Source organism: Thermobia domestica, chromosome 14, assembly GCF_964235325.1.
Source record: "Thermobia domestica chromosome 14, izTheDome1.hap1.1, whole genome shotgun sequence".
NCBI classification, from domain to species: domain Eukaryota; kingdom Metazoa; phylum Arthropoda; class Insecta; order Zygentoma; family Lepismatidae; genus Thermobia; species Thermobia domestica.
The window spans coordinates 6,475,173-6,493,120 of NC_137467.1; the positions used below are offsets into that span (position 1 = coordinate 6,475,173).

General features: G+C 37.4%; 1 protein-coding gene across 1 annotated transcript in view; it reads left to right on the top strand.

The window, feature by feature from the left end:
• Positions 1–15,047, top strand: part of LOC145669484 (lipase 3-like) — a 54,805-nt gene extending 39,758 nt beyond the window's left edge. Inside the window, exons 6-9 of the mRNA XM_081737658.1 lie at positions 448–606; positions 3,856–3,940; positions 4,464–4,609; positions 14,668–15,047. Coding sequence (XP_081593784.1) covers positions 448–606; positions 3,856–3,940; positions 4,464–4,609; positions 14,668–14,820 — 543 coding nt within the window. The 3' untranslated portion in view covers positions 14,821–15,047. The remainder of the gene's footprint in view (positions 1–447; positions 607–3,855; positions 3,941–4,463; positions 4,610–14,667) is intronic.
• The last annotated feature ends 2,901 nt before the right edge of the window (positions 15,048–17,948 follow it).

Here is a 17,948-nt window from a genome sequence, read left to right on the forward strand (position 1 = left end):
CCTACTTTTGGGCCACCCTGTATATTTCAGCAGAAACAAGTGTTAAAAGAATTTAGATCGAGAAATTTAGAAACACTATATTTGATTAGTGAAGAGCAAATTTTGAGACTAAAACACATAAAACTGATTTCTGCATTATTATTATTATATTTGGTGCTAGAAATCACAACACTGTCTTTGTGCATACTAATATTTATGCAGTGTAAATTTGTTTGATTTCTGAATGGTGTGTAAGAATAAATCTTATATTAGAATTTTGAAAAACTTCTACAATGAATTTGCGAAATTTTTGATAATACAACGTTCCAGTTTGGAGCTTCAAAAATCTGGCAATTCTAATTTTACGTTATTTCGTAATACTTTGCGAGGTAAAAAGAAATTAGATCTTTCATTTTCTAACGCTAATGCTATTATTTAAGTGTTCTATGTATTTATTTCTATATGTAGTGGCTTTTGGATATGATGGGAATCAACGAATTCCTTCCAACAGACGGACTTATCAGCTTCGTTGGGAAAGAGATGTGCGATAACAACGCCCTCTTCCAGTTGATGTGCAGTGACGTTGTCTTCCTTCTTTGCGGATTCGACTCCGAACTCTTAAACGGAGTAAGTAAAATAGGAACATAGTTACTGAATAAAAATCAGGGTTTCATTAACACAATTCGCAATACTTTTCTCACTTATTTGAATGTATTTATTTACGTTTACACTATGGCCTAAGGAACCCCAAAATTCACTGCTGTAGAATCAAAACTTTTTATTGTTCCGTAAGGTCTAATATATTAGATATGATTCTTATTACGTTATGTTTAATATGTCTGGATGAAGAATGGCCTGCACTAAATATGTACCTTGTCAGAAGTCATACTGGACTGCCAGGAAATAAATAAATTAAATACACACAAATTCAAGATAAAAAGATAGTAGAAAAGTCCAAATTTAAATCTTCGTGGATCCAATTTTATTGCTTCATTTTGTCAACATTCCCGAGGCTGACAATGATCTCTACATCTAAACGATAATGGAGCACAACGAAACAAAATATTATATTTGGCAAAATCTTACTGGATCAAAAGATCCATTATATTCCAGTCTAAACTTTTCTTTTAGGCTTTATAAATTGAGAACTACATATAGTGTAGCCAAACCCAAACTATCAATTAACTCAGCTTGATGTGCTTATTCCGTAAAAAGAAAAAAAACTCGATTTACCGGCCGTTCAAAAATTTTCTGACACGTAATCCAAGATCCAATATATTTCAATCAAAAAATTTCTTGTAGGCCTTATATCTGAAGAACTACATATAGTGTAGCCAAACCCAAACTATCAATTAACTTAGTATGATGTGCTTATTCCATAAAAAAAAAGAAAAGAAAAAAAGAAAAAACTCGATTTAGGGGCCGTTCAAAATTTTTGTGGACCCTAGTCCAAAAACTAATTATTCGTCAAGATCGCAATCCTTTGATGCATTTTTAAAAATCATTCCTAAAATTCTTGGCCAAGATCGCTTTTTTTAAAAATCATTTCTAAAATTCTTGTTTCTCTACGTACGCTGCACAGATTCATTGGCATAACTCAAAGTGTAAAGGTAGGATAAACGGTTATCAAGATTTTCCATTTTATTCCAATTATGAGGGTACAAGATGAATATTATGCTTTTGCAGAAACTGCTAATTTGACATTGCATTGAATGGAAACAAATATTAGTGTATCTGAGTATGACACAGTGAAACTTGCCTTCAACGGACTCCTTATCAAACAGAAATCTGACTTAAATGGAAATACTTCTTGGTCCCATAAAAAATTTAGGGGTGAAACACATGTTAATCTCCCTTTTCAGTAAGCGGAAACTGTGTTACGCGGACAACAGAAATCAAAATAAGAGATAGTTCAGTTATCTCTGTATCTTTCGTTCTTTCATTTAAGCCAAAGTTTTTTTTTTTTCTTTTAATAACAAATATCTCAGCATGTCAATGGTATGGTGGTGAACTGAAAACTTTAATAGAGGTTTGAGGAGGGAAAAAACGGTATTATATGTAAAGAATTCAAATTTACAACTGGTAAACTTAATTAATAAGTTTACAGAAATACTTGTATCATAACTGTCTACAATAGACATCCGTTCTTTGCAATATTGTATAAAGCTGTAATTATACATTATTTCACAATATCTGTGCTGAGCAAAGGCAGGCGTCGTCTATAGTCATACGTACGACATGAACCATTTAATCAGTGATGCCAACCCGTGGGGAAAATACCATTTCGTGGGATTTTGCAACGTTAATTATTCGGAATGGGATAAAGGGAACTTTCGTCGAAATTGACAACACATATGGGATTTTTCACTATATATATGTATAATCCACGACAACAAAATTCTCTGCGAGTGAGAAGGAGACATGCAGTAGTCATCAATAAGCGTATCAGTGTTGTCAACTTTTAGTTTGTTTTTTTTTATTGGAGAAACCCATCTAGTGAGTTTCTATGCGATTCTTAAAAATCAAGTACCAAGAAACCAGGACCGTGCCTTGGAAAATCAGCGCCTAGGGCGAGAGTATACGACGGCGCCCCATACATATATTCCAAGCAATTTTTCCTATCTTTTTCCTTTATTCTCCCGTATTTTGCGCCCCCTTACTTCGGCGCCCAGGGCCGCCGCCCCGCTCGCCTTCTTACCCCTAGGCACGGCCCTGCAAGAAACGAAATTTGTGTTCTGAGAACTACGTGAAATCTATGAAGAACAATACTTTTCTAATATCATTCTGCTCAGTATAGTGTGATGACACAAAGGTATCATAGAGCAGGGGTGCCCACAAGGGGGGGCTATGACGCAAACTGCGTCATTGAAATATTGGGGGGGTTAAAATCTATATAAATATGTTTGATGAGGGGGGTAAAATTAATCGAAAAGATGATTTTTTCATGGAAGAACACCTACGGATAGACAATTGGGGGGGGGGTGCGTCATAGACATAAGGGGGGGTGGGCACCACTGCATAGAGTCACTGCATTTCTGATAACAAAATATATATTTGTTCTTGATTAAGAAAAATAGTTACTCATGCACTATTCTATATGCGTTGAAGATCGAAATTAATTGATAATTCACCCTGAAATTAAAAATCGCAACACATGTAATAATCAAGTTTCATTTCTAGATTTTATTATTAGTAGTAGTAGCAGTTGTAGTACAACCTGAGAAATTCAGATGCAAAATACGATTTTTTTGCTTCTAAAGATGAGATTTTATAGCGCTTTAGGTTGGCATCACTGCTTTTAATTGCATTTTTATTTTTCGCGGGAAATTCAGACAGTATTTCTTTCTCTGATAAAGTAGAAACTAGATCCAGCTGGCTAAGGGTAAGGATAAAAATCAACGGAGAGATTTTGTGATTGCGCCATTGAACATCCAGGCTCCATACGCTATAGGGTTAGTTTCTTTCTCTGGTATCTCCCAGGGGCGGATCCAGGACGAATTTCTGGAGGGCAGTGGGTTGTAACACTGCTACCTAGAGCTACTTTTAAGAGCTCCAAACTGTGGGATGGGTTTTATTTATATATAAAATTTAAAAAAAAAAACTTTCCTCTTGTGGGGGGGGCGATTGCCCCAACCGCCCCCTGGATCCGTCCCTGGTATCTCCAAATATTGAAGTGTTTCAAGAAATATTTTAAGGGATATTTTATTTCAATCTATAATATATATTTTTGAATTTAACTATTAAATCCTTGTTTTAGTGAATATCTTCATTGTGAATTGTTCATATTTTATATTTTAAAAATATAGAAAAAATACAATACTTTTACAAATAAGTTAATGCTATTGATTTTATAATATTACACTTTTCTGTCCACAGACACTGTTGCCAGTGATTTTATCTCATACACCCGCTGGTGCATCTACAAAAACAATAGTGCATTATGCTCAAGAAATGACTTCAGGTAAAGCATTAATTTTACTACAACAATATATTTGTACTTTAGGTGGAGCCTCATTTTAAACATAAACAATCAAAAGTTCAAGTTAAAGTAAGTGTAGCTAATTTTGTTAAATTTTTGATTGTGGCTAACTTCACCAAGACACGGATATCTTGGATGAGTAGATACTTTCTTGTCTTGAAGTTGAGGGATCTTGAGAATACACATGGGATTCAACTGGTGAAGATCATGTCGTGATCAATCTGACCCCACATATACCTATCGGGGGTTTGTTTACAATTTCTTTAATAGTATTCAGTATCCCACAATATTATGTATGCTACAGCTTTAAAAAAAAAAAAGAAAAAGAAAAAGGAAAATTTAATGACAAACATTTGGACACTTTATTTCAACTTTTACAAATAAACTATACTAAATTAATTATCACCTTCAATTCTGCCGGTACAAGACATTTAAAGATATAATTTCATATCATTCTTATAAATCTACGTATACTAAGCGACTGTGATGTTGAATTATTTTGCAGGTTACTTTAGGAAGTACGATTATGGTGGATGGTTGGCGAACTGGAGAAGGTATGGCCAGATACACCCGCCAAGCTACAACCTCAAGAAAATAACAGCGCCTATTTATCTACATTACTCAGACAACGATTGGCTTGGTGATCCTGACGTAAATATGCATTTATTATTAACTTATCCTTAACATATTTGCAATAATATTATTCCCATCTTGCATTCGCACGTACAAAGTGTGTTCAAAAAGTACCGAACTTTTGATGTAAAATATGTATTGTTCATTTTACATTTTAACAGTGGCGTAGGGAAGGGGGGGCCCGGAGGGGCCGGGGCCCCCCCAAAGAGGTCCGACAATGTACTTTAGTACTTTGATGTATGTAATTTTTTATATATTTTTGTGTTTATATATTTTTTTGTTTGTAATTTTTCTATATGTACCTATAACAGCACTTGCCCCCCCCAAACACACCTCCTGGCTACGCTACTGCATTTTAAGTACTATTACCCTCAAAGTAGTCCCCTCTACTGGTAATACACTGGTTCCTAAGGTTTCATCCATTTTTGAAAAGCCTGCTGGAACGCATTTTCTGGGATGGAGCGCAGGTGTCTCGTCGCATTGCCCTGAATCTTCTCTATGGTTTGGAAACGATGCCCTTTTAAAGTAGTTATATATTTGGGGAACAAGAAAAAATCTGCTGGGGTTAGGTTCGGAGAATTGGGTGCATGGACACAAGGGTGTCTGATGTTTTACCAGATAATTCCAGATTAGGAACGATGCTTGAGCCTGAGGGCACATTGGCATGATGCAACATCCAAGTCTGGTTTTCCCACAATTCAGGCCTCTTCCTGAGCGCAATATCTCTCAAACGTATCAAAATATACTGGTACAAATGTTGTTTACCATCTGACCGCATGGTTCAAATTCATGATGAACGATGCCTTTCGAATCGAAAAAAATACAACCAGTATCACTTGATTTTTGATCGACCCATACAGTCCTACCCATAATTGGTTAAGCAATTGAAATGTCTCTGTAAAATTTTGCTAAGTTTGTAGCAAACTTTCACGTACATACGTTATTCTTTAAGCTCTTTCATTGTCACTTTGTCACTAATTCGACGAACAAGTTTGTGCACGTACTCACTTCAGCACTTGTAGCTCGGCAACTAACCGTCAAAGCGAAATGAGGCCAATGGCAGTCTGTTGTCTAAGCCTGCCAATAGTTATGCTCAATAGCGGCAGTGTGCTCCCTCTGCCGGTTGGTGCGCTATTTCAAAAAGTTCGGTTTCTTTTTGAACACACCAGGTATGTCTATGTTCAATGCTAAAGGTATTTGTCCCTATTAGATATGTACTTAGCTATTAAGATAAAAGAGGGGCGTACAAATGTTTCGTTTCCTAGAAATTTCATTTAGGCCTTGCTGATGTTATTTTTCTAGTGTGATAGATACGCAAATAGTGGCAAGTTTAAACCAAAATTCTAGAGAAAGTGAATTAGTCTTGAGCCAAAATATTAATTCACTGTCCTGTAGACTAAAAGAAACAATGAGAAGTGAATGATGATATTGAATGAATTGTGAAATGACAGGACATAACATCGGTGCTCTGTGAGAGGTTCGAATCTGGGACAGGTGGGTATTGCGGTACCTAGCTTCACTCGAACATGCGAACATAAGCGTAACTAGAGGGAAGCCAGACCCTCCTAGAACACTGTTGATCCCCCCCCTAGACTACAGTTGAAGTACATGTGAGGTTATTTCAATTTTCTGAAGTAAGAGCCGTAATATCTCCTAGCAAAATGTCCTATAAAATTGTTACGCCAATGCATGCCAGCTGGCTATTATTATTTTTTTTTCTTTCTTCATCGTGCTCAGAGCTGGATTTAAGTTTGAGGAGACCTAAGCAGGGACGACACCAGCTTTAAGTTCTTAGGGGGGCAAAGGAGGGGCAGATACATTTTCAGGGGGCAGCTATTTGCCATACTAAAAATGACATATTTATTACGTTTGACTTATTTTACATTACATTGTGCATTTCGTTGCTGTTTTCATATTAGACCTACAGACCTGTATATGACTTTAAATTAAACTTATTTCAAGTAAAATTTTTAACTAAAAATAAGTAACGTCTGCACATGAAATATTTTTCAATGAAACTTTTGAAGCCTGAATGTAAATTGAATTACTTTCGCGTATGCTACAAGTAACACATTCGTGTAGTACTATTTGCTACGTCTCTCTCTCTCTCTCTCTCTCTCTCTCTCTCTATATATATATATATATATATATATATATATATATATATATAAGAGAGAATTTACGAGGAGCTGCTGAAAATGTCGTAGTCCAATCCAGAAGGAGTATAGGTACTACATAGAAAAATGAAACCATAGTTTAGAAAAACATATCTGTATGTACAAGTACAAATTTTTATATTAATAATGAATTTTTTATTGTTTCTCGGGCCTCTGAAGTGATTATATGTGCCCAGACAGATAATTTCACAAACACCAGATCCTATCTGTTATAACATTTTTGTTCCACCAAGGAAAGTCACCGAAGTAAATTAATTAGGAAATCAGCGAAACACCACTGGACTCTCCTCCGTTATATACAGTGGTGAAGAAGTAAGTGGCTTAGTATAAACGTGGCGATTTCTTAACAAATTATGCTTTACATCTAGGATGATTAAAAGCAGTGACTCTTCCCGAAGTCGTGGATGCAATTTGTGACATTATACTTGAAAATTGCAGCATTTCAGCCAGTGGTGGATATGGCCCGGGGCAGGAGGGCCTAGGCCACCCCAGGTTTTCAATTACAAAAATAATTTAAGCTATTATTTATATAGTTTTTAAAGAGCATAGTAAACTCACGATACACTTATTATAGTCTGAGGTCTGGCTGCACCCCGCTTTCTCAGTTTTTACCTTCTCAGCGAAACTTCTGTCAGAGCTTCTGGGCATTTCTTTGGAACACGTCGGTAGCGTAATTCAGAATGGCTTGGATATGCGAAAGTTCTCGGCATAATGGGTTCCCAAAATATCTGTCAGGAGAATAAAAGAGTGACGGCATTAAGAGAAGTCTTCTTCCAATTTGACCGTAATGCTGATCAATTTCGCTTACGATTAGTAACCATAGATGAAATATGGTTCTACCACTATGATCCTGAATCGAAACAACAGTCAATGGAGTAGTAGCACTCATTTCTCCATCGCCCTAAGAAGTTCAAGACACAGAAGTAGGTTGAGAAACTGTTTGCAACATTCTTCTGGGATAAGTATGGAGTCGTACTCATAGACTACATCCGCAACGGTCATATATTTATTGCATTGCTTCCAAAACTGAAAGAAAAATTCAAAGTTCAACGCCGCGGAAAATGAAAAGAAAGAAATTCTGTTCCTTCAGAAGAATACACCTGTCCATCAAGCCCCTGTGAACACTACTGGCATTGCATAATCTAGGATTTCAATGTCTAGATCATCATTCTTATTCCGCAGATTTAGCTCCGTCTATTAGGTGTACTTATTTCCCAAACTTAAATAACACGTGAAAGGACGCCATCTTAGATCTGATAGGAGTAGTGCTACGAACAGTGGTGCGAGGAAATCTTCAGATTTTTTAACTTTTCTGCAAAAACTGGAACACTGCACAAGGTAGTATATTGTGTATCGGGGGAAGTGTAGAAGTAAAACTTCAGCATTCCACGTGCACTCCTCCTGGGTTGGGCTACGAATTTTTCAGCAGTTCCTAGTCAATATGGTAGACAACACGTCAGTACTTTCAAACAAAATAAGTAAAGGAGCGCTAGTATAAACCAATTACTAACTAAAGATCAGCGCTCTGACAATACGATTTATTGGGAATCAATTTAATTTCATAAACTTACTATTATCATTTGCAGGAAGGGAAAACACAACTCTTTTTATCCCCTTCAAAAAATTAAGCCCTGGTAGTTGCAAACTAAGCTGTTATAAGCACATCCTCTGAATATTGAAAGCAGTGTTGAATTCAGACATTTTCACCCGGGGGGGAATGTCACCTCCTCGGGGGGGAGGGTTGTTTTTCTGTATTTTTGCAAGAAAGCAGCATATTTAACAATTCCATTCTCATACACATCTTATCTAATATTGAGACTAATTGCTGATAAATATTCAATGTGAGATTATAATTAAAAAAAAAAAAAACAATCATTTGATTTCATCTAAAACATTAAATAAAGACTGGCAAAAATATTTTACACTAAACTTTAACTGCTATTTACAGTAGCTATTTTTCTTATTATTTCCTATATTCCGTAGTTACTATTTGTTACTAATGTAGGAGTTTTTAAAAAGATTTAAATTAACTCAAATATTTTTTGCCCTAAAACAAACACACACAGAAATATCTTAACAAAAAGTTATCATTCTTTCTCACACTTCTGATTCTAAATCAAGCATATTAGCCTTGGTTGCTTCACTGCATACACATAGTTTAGTTTACGAAATCTTCAGTAGGATTAGTGCCGTGTCGTGGAAAATCAGCGCTTGGCGCGAGAGTATACGACGGCACCTCCGTATATATGAGTGAGGTCGACAGACCAGCCGCGAAAGGAGAAAATTTTAAAAAGTAAACCCTGTTTTTTCTTGATTTTGAGCACTTTTCATTACTTTTTTCTTTCATTTTATATATGTGCACATGTGTTTTATCCCTCTGTTTTTCTTTCCTTCTTTTCTTTTCTTTTCCCCTCCCGAATTTTGCACCCCTTACTTCGGTGCCCGGGGCCGTCGCCCCGCTTGCCCCTCCCCCATGGCATGGCACTGAGCAGGATCTTCATCACCTTCAATAGTAATCTTTCACTTATATACTACTATCATATTGATAAATTCAATATAAGTCTCTAATCCAGGAGGGATAACTGTTCCTCCCTGATCCCTCTAAATGACACCCTCTGAATCTCTCCCTTTAACTGAATTTTTTTTTAATTAAAGAAAGGTGTGTTTACTTTAACAATCGTAAAACACATTTACGTCTGTTACTTCCGATGCGAGAAATGGGATTTAGGCGCATTATTTCAAATAATGCAAGAACTGTACGTTTTCAAGAACTGAAGTCTGTTGACATCAGAGATGATATGGAATGATCGAAAGATCTTCCCTATCTTTCCTTTCCTATCTCAACCTGTGCTAGTGCTACCTACTAATATACAATATAGGGCGAGAGTATAGTACCTACTAAAATACAAACCTTTCTTCAACAGTTGACAATTTCATGTTCTGCCAAACTCGGTCATAGCGTTAAGAAATACAAGTTTTATTGACTATTTGGTATCCTATCTTAGATGTTACATGTTTATTATTTATATAGAATGGGTCTGCGACATTTATATGTATATTGAGAGATCGGATTTCGTCTGCACGTGCACGGAAAGAAAGCAAATAATTGGGTGAAGTAATTTCTACATTTTTTGACTGAAATTTTTTGAGTTTCTCCGGGGGGGAATGAATTTTCTTCGGGGGGAGATTCCCCCCGGGCTACTCCCTGAATTCAACCCTGATTGAAAGCCGAGAATAATGTTTCAGAAAAAAGAAGTGTAGAACCTTGAAATAAAACAAAATATGAAACTTCAAACCTGGATAAATACAAACAAGTTACGTAACTGGTTTTACCTTTCTTGTGTTTCCAATCAAAGTTGATCCAATAAAATGAAAACAAGTCGACCAAATCTACTATTGTTCGCTGGGCACAATACTTAAAAATCATAAGAAAGAGGTATAACTAAAATTTACCTCAAAAGGCGCTAAATTAGAAAACAAAAATATGCGTGCATACCCAGACGCTCAAAAAAGAAAGCTTGAGGACTAATCTGCCACATAGTAAATGCATGGAAAATAGACTACAATTTGCCAATGATATTAGTTATGATACTAATATAAAATACTACATGTAGAATATTTAAATATTGTAGGGGTCTGGGGGGGCAGTCTAGGTGGCAGTCAGGGGGGGCAGAAGTAGCTACTAGGGGGGCGCTCGCCCCCCTTGCCCCCCTCTGGCGTCGTCACTGGACCTAAGCTATTGAAAGTAATTTATTTCGCCTCTTTATTTCAAGTGTGACATAACCAAAAATTCCCAACTTTTCAGAAGAAGCGTTTGAAAGTTTTGAAATGCGGTATCTCGCCTATCTTTGTTCACGCCACAAGTGCTCTCTTGCGCTCAGTTTTGGAAGCACATCTGTGAAACTTTTACCAGAGATATAGTACATCAAGATTAGTTTTCATTCTCTGCTCACAAGTCAATAAGGGCGATCTCTGAGTTATGTTACTCTTGAAATATAAACAGGCGAGTCCAGCTCCTTTGTCAATGACAAATTATCTGCGCCGCAGCTGCATGTTACACGTTGCCATGCAACCATCCCATGCAGAATGTAGGCACGCTATATACAGAAATGAGCAAACGTGATGTTTTATGGAGCAGGATAACAGAAGGAGATATATTACTCACATCATAGAAGCCTGCACAGCACAAAACACTGTTACTGTATCCTGTATGTGGGTTTCATTTTATTTTTATTTATTTATTTTTTTTTAATCGTATTCGTATTTTAGAAATGTACCTCCATAATTTCTGGGAGCCATCCAAGAGTGTGGGATCCTAAGCAGCCACGCGCCCAGATTTTTTGGGGGGTGAAGGGCAAGGGCGCCGATCCTGGGGGCGAGCCTCGTCCAAAGCTCATGTGGGCCCCTCATTGTATTTGTAAATTTACAATATTTGGCATAATTTGAATGCAATTTGTCTTAAAATCCTCATATATGCTTTCTGCATCTGAATGGGCCCCCCTAAATTTACAGAGAAATCGGCGCCCCTGGTGAAGGGTCCAAGAATTGTGGAGGTCCAGCAACTACGACTATATAGTATTGAACGTGTATTATTCTGCTCCCGAAACGACGAAAAGTAATTGTAAAATACTTCAACCTATATTTTCAGGGGAAAAAATGACAGAACTAGATTGTTTTTATAAGAAAAAGAGTACATACGAACTGTAAGATCAAATTTTCATTATATATCAATTTAGGATTTAGGATTTTGATTTCTGGGCTTTCGGCATCTAAGGCCATTTAGCCCGTCACATTTGAGGGATAATGTCTCTCGGCGAGCACACTGTCCGGGGAAAGAGAAGGAAGGAAGCAGCCTAGAACTATAAGTTTGATACTACCTCAGCATTTGCCTGGTGTAAATGAGGAAAACCCAGGAAAACCTCATTCAGGGTGACTGGCCTCAAAAAGAGTTTTACTTTTTTCGATCGAGTGTTCCCACCGGGAATCGAGCCCGAGACCGCTCGCACCGAAGGCGAGAGCGTTAGCGACTACGCTATACGGGAGCATTATTATATATCAATAATTTCCCTGTTAAACAAATATGGTTTGATTGAGAAAGTGTACAAGTGTATGTTGAGCTAGGAAGTTTTGCGGGGTCCGTATCTTGTAGATCTTACCCCTGTGGGTGTACCCCTGGTCCTAAGCTAGAGCTTGTTTAGTTTATACGTAAATCTCCCACTGGCAGTGCCCGTTCAATATCTGATGCATACGAAATATTTTCCGTAGATTTTGATCCATTTGTATTCGTATATTTTTGTCCATCTTCGCGCTCTTCGGTCGCTGCTTGTTCATATTAGCGTAAGCAAAACTGAAGTCTCCATTCGCAAAATTGACAGGATATAAGACTGCTTCTTTTTAACTTCCCATTATTGCCACTAGAGCTCAGTAGATGCAAGGAAAGTGGTCTACAACTACAGTGTCATCTACAGTTCAAATTGAGAACTTCATTAAATGGGTGAAACCAGATAGATGAAATGCAAGTATCAACGATTCTGTCCATGTTACGTTGAGTTGAGTTGATTTTAAGTTTTAACGTCCCGTTCAGCAGCGAGGCTATATGAGACGTGGACCTACTGATTAACGTGGAATCCGAACCACATGAGCTCCCGCCGGGAATCGAACCCGGGTCTCCCACGCCAAAGGCGCGTACGCTAACCGCCTAGCCACGAAGGAGCTCCCATGTTACGTTTTCGCAGACGTATTCCATCCGTCATTGGATTTTTAGAATTAAAAAAAAAAAAACGTTGTCACTACCGTAACGTGAGACTTCTTCTCGAAGGGCAAACATTAATATGTTGGCTCCCTATTAGAAGTTGAAATTCCTATTACATAAAATATCAAATATCAAATTCAGTGGCGGATCTAGGATCTAGAAGGTAAGAACTGGGAAGGGACACCAGAACCCAGACTATGATAGATACATCATTAGTTTACTATAAACTTTCAAAAATATATAATAATAGCTTAAATTATTTTTGTCACTCAAAAAACTGAGGGGACCTATGTCTCCCCGGCCCAAATCCGCCAAACTGAGGGCCCGCGTGGTGTGGAATTTAAAACAGTAATCAACATTTTTATTACTTCCATGGGCCGCAATTGGTGTTTTATTGAAGTAGAACCCAGAATAGATTTATATTTTGGGGGGGGGGCCTAATCAGGCCCGAGGTAGGGGACCGCCCCCCCCCCTAAATTTTAACTGGACCCCTAAAATGTTCACGATCTTGCAAATAAACTATAAGATGGTGATAAACTATAATATAGTTGGATCGGGCCCTCTCTAACTTCTACCGCAGCCCCCCTACATTTTTGGGCTGGCTACAAGCCTGGGCCTACTTTTAGTGAAATGAATCCAGATCACATAAGTTATTTTTTCTTGGATGTGTTGAACGTATTCCACGCTTCATTTATGCATTCAAGTTTCTATTGTTATCATACTTAGTAAGAAAGTTTTAACTTGAATCACGTCCCCCCCCCCTTCCTCCTCAAAAGGAGAAGAGCTTAAATGGAGGAGATCAGTTGTCTCCTGCCCCCCGCAAGTTACGGCCCTGTATGTAGTTAAAACATTTAAACATCAACGTTTCTTACGTAAGACCTACGTAAGGATGGGAGATGGTATGGGCAAGGGCGCCGATTTCTCTGTAATTTGGGGGGGGCATTCAGATGCAGAAGCTATATATATTAACATTTTAAGACAAATTGCACTCGAATTATTCCAAATATTGTGTATTCATAAATACAGTAGGGGGGTCTACATGAGCTTTGGGGGGCCGGGCCCCCTCGGCCCCCCAGGATCGGCGCCCTTGAGTATGGGAGATCAATAATATAGAATACAATTATTAAAAAAAATAGCATTCGTTTTGAGCGAAATCAGGGGCAGCTCGTGAGGAAAGTCCAGTCACTGCAAATGAAACTTTTATAGCTTGAAATTAACAGAACAAACTTACCTAATGCACGAATTCATGTACGCAACAATATTACTACATGGGCAATGAATCGACGGATACATGAGCAGACAAGAGAAATAAATAAAAGAGTTTGGACGAACACATGAACAGACAGGGTAAATATACAGGGTGTTTCAAAACAACAACGACAACGTTAGCTAAGTGATTCGTGACACCAAGATAAAAAGAAAAATATAGACCAATCTGGGTGCATAAATGCTTCCTTTCGGAGTTATAGGCTAATGAAAACATGAATAAATGAACTTTAAAGCGCCATAGCTCCAATACTATGGGACCTACCGTAGTCGGGTCAAGACTTCACTTAGAAACTAACATGTGCGCTATCCAAAAATATACTATGTTTCAAAATCCTATGGTACTCAGGTAACAATTTTTATAGATTGAGTTTGGCTAGGCCATATAATTTGAAGTACCCATCAACCACCTCTATAAAAAATGTTGTGTGAGTGCCGCAGAATTCTCAAACATGGATATTTGGATAGGGCACATATTAGTTCCTGTATAAAGTGTTGAGCCGAGTACGGTAGGTCCCATACGTAGTTTTGAAACTATGGACCTTTAAAGTTCATTTTTTTCATGTTTCCGACAGCCTATAACTTCGAAAGGAAGCATTTGTGCACCTAGGTTGATCTATACTTTTCATCTTGTCTTGGTGTCAAGAATCACCTCGCAAACGTTGTTGGTGTTGTTTTGAAACACCCTGTATAAAGGAGCTATGGGAAATCGAACTCCTTCTTAGAAATCAATAATTCACTTCTATAATTCATTGATCACAGTAATTTCTAATGAATCAACACAATAAGTCATTATTTTACGTTGTTATGTGTGACAAAGAAATGTCACTAGGTAATTGATTACCAAATTCTAATTTCCTTTTGTTTTAATTCTTTTCCAGGATGTTTATTGGCTTTCTCAGAAGCTACCCAACATGAAAGGAAAGTTCAGAGTTCCGTTCGCCAAATTTAATCACATGGACTTCCTGTGGGGGACCAAAGCGGATTCACTGCTCTACCAAAGAGTGATCAGTCTGCTAAAGATCGAAAGCTAACGTGATTTATAACTTCTTTTGTTTATTCTTCTATTTCGTTTACAAAAAAAAAAAAAAATCTTTGAAACTACAGCATGAAAATAAAAATTATAAAAGCACTCATTCGAATAAAATTACAGTAAAACAACTTCTTCACTGGCTTCGCTGAGAGAGAAAATGTTAACTTATGAGTAATGATGTACACAAGGGGGGGGGGAGTTCGCGAATTGAACCCCCTCTTCAACAAGATAGGGAAAAATAAACATTTATAATATTAAAAATATGCTCTATACAAAGAAATTTACTTTTGTCCTAAAAGGAAAGAAAAGTGAGTGCTTAGAGCCTTCTTTGACGAAATTCTGCGTACATCACTCCTTAGAAGTGATAATAACAGTGTTTTATCCATTATCTTGACTTATTAGAAGAGAAAAATCCCTCCCCTCATAATTCTGGAATTCTTACTCAAAATGTTTGAAGGTATAGCTGTTGCATCTTGGTAATAAAGATGGTCTTCCCCTCCTAGAACTTTAGATCCCCTCAAATTAAGAAGGGTGGGTAAAAACAGTGATAGTAGCAGTCCATGTTTATTTGTGTCAACTTTGATTAAGGCAAGTGAATGATGATGGAGGATCTGTGGAATGATAGTGTAGGAGGAAACGCTGCTACCCCGAGAAAACCCACAGCTATGGTGTTGTCCACCGCAAATTACTTGAACGGGAATCGAACGAGAAACCCCATGCACCAGAGGTAAGCGCTTTATCACTGTGCCAGAAAGTACGATGGCTCAGTGGTCGAGCGCTTATTTCTGGTGCATGGGGTCCCTCGTTCGATTCCCATTAAAGTAAGTTTATGGTGAATATCATGTCCGTGGGTTTTCTCGTGATATCGGGGAATTCGCGTTTTCTTCCACATCTCACTTGATGTTTTTGCGCTGCCTTGCTATGACATATATGTCATGTGATGGGTAGAACCGTGGCTAAAACCTGCAGTTGCTTTGCGAGAAAATAATATTTTTAAAAAATCTCATTAAATGAGAAATGCTAGTTTTGTTTTCTTAGTGTTTTTTTTTATTATTATATTTCTCAATAAAACATTCCCAACTAGCCGCTTGCTGTAAGCTTGCATTAGAAGTCTTCAGGCTTGCATCCAGCTTGATTGGAAAGCATGCAACCATGCCGCAAGCTGGATTCCAGTAACGAAGTTACATGGGAGCAACCTTGAATTTAGTGTTTTATTCAAGCTTGACGCAAGCGTTTTACAAGTCAATAACGAATGAATGGCCAGCGATGCTATGACACTCTGCGAAGGATCTTAAATATCGCTTGCAAGTACAACAAAAGGCAGATTGTATGAAAACACGCGTTGAAAGAGCAAGTGTAGAAAGCCAAAAGCCAGACACAAGTCAACTGGCCGTAAGCTTTCTTGCTAGTTGAGTTACATCGATATTTTTTCCTAGCGTAGTAGCCAGCGTGTAAAATTATTTACATATTTTCCAATCTGCACCAGTCACTTTCCAAGTTTTCAAATATAATTATTTACAAATAAGTGTAGATTACAGTATTTACAGTAGCTATTCGCAGACTTCATTTGTCGACTGTGAAGAGATGTTCCACTATTGACATTATAACATGCCAAAGATGCTTAATCTTTATCATTGGCGGTTCTTAAGGAAGTCACATAGGTAATGTTTAGAAATTTATCCCTGCAAACTAAGGAAAGAAAACTTACCTCATGTGGTAATTATTGTGTGCAAGAATTAGGAGAATTGGCTAGAATTGTAATTTTTATCGATGTGAACTTTTACGATCCGCCACTGATCTGTGTCATACCTGTTTATATAAATATGCTCTATATGAATGTACATTGAAATAATAATAATAAAAAAAGCTGTTAAAAATTGGGAAATCTTTATTTAAGACGATTTTGCTAACATCTGTGTTTGTGTATGTGTTCGTGTGCATCACTAAAATTGCTTGGGATTAGTCTACGCCGCGTGCGAATACATTTATGTTACATATGTGCTAGTGCAGGCTGTACCGTATATGAAAATTCCTTCCAAATTTGCTAAGACTTTGGAATTTATTTAAGAAGAGAAATACTTTTGTTATAACATCGTTACAATATTAAGGTTGGTTTAAAGGGACAAGTTTTGCCGATAGATGACATTATGGTCTTCGTATCTCTCTCATGTATTTTTTACCTTTCACGAAAATTCACGATTTCTCTTACAAATTTTAACCTACAAACTTCAAATTTTTAGAGAAGGAACTTCATAACCTATTAAAGGAAACCATCCGTGCCGATTTTTATTTAAAATTTTCTTCATTGCTGAAATGGCTTCATTGTTGAGCTGGATATTCAAATCTTTAAGAATGGAACTGTTTCAACAATGAGGAAAATTCTAAATGAAAAATCGGCACGGATTGTTGCCTTCGATAAGTTATGAAGTTCCTTCTCTAAAAATTTGAAGTCTCCAGGTTGAAATTTGTAACAGAAATTGTAAATTTTCGTAAAAGGTAAAAAAAATACATGAGAGAGATATGAAGACCGTAGTGACATCTATCGACAAAACTTGTCCCTTTACACCAACCTTAAGATAGATCTTGCAGAAATAGGAATGCAAAATAGAAACTGGTTCGAGTTGGCTAAGAAGAGAAGTCAGTGGAAAGCTTTGGTGAACGCGGCATTGAACCTCTGGGTTCAATAGGCTGTAGAGTTAGTTGGTTTACATCATCGTTATATTTTACGAATATATTTGCGATTTCCAAGCAGTAGCGTTTCCATCATGTAGGACGTGAAGAACTTCCTACAGTTATTTCTCAGATATCTCACCATTATTCGGTATTTCCTCATGGTTCAATAAACCTTATAATTAGCGACCGGATGTTAGGCAAAATGCCTATTCTTTAATATTAAAAATGTGATCAAAAATAACGTTTTAAGCAGTGGCGTAATTAAAGGCTTGGGGGCCCTCCAGCAGATAATGTGGAGTGGGGCTTCCCTTCCCTACGTCCAAAATCACGATTTGAGGCCCCCTGATGGCTTGAGGCCTCCCGCAATGCGGGGTCTGCAGGGCCCTTATTAACGCCCCTAGTTTTAAGGTTCATATAGGGTGTTATAGTTTCAATTTGGACCAATTTTATTTTTGC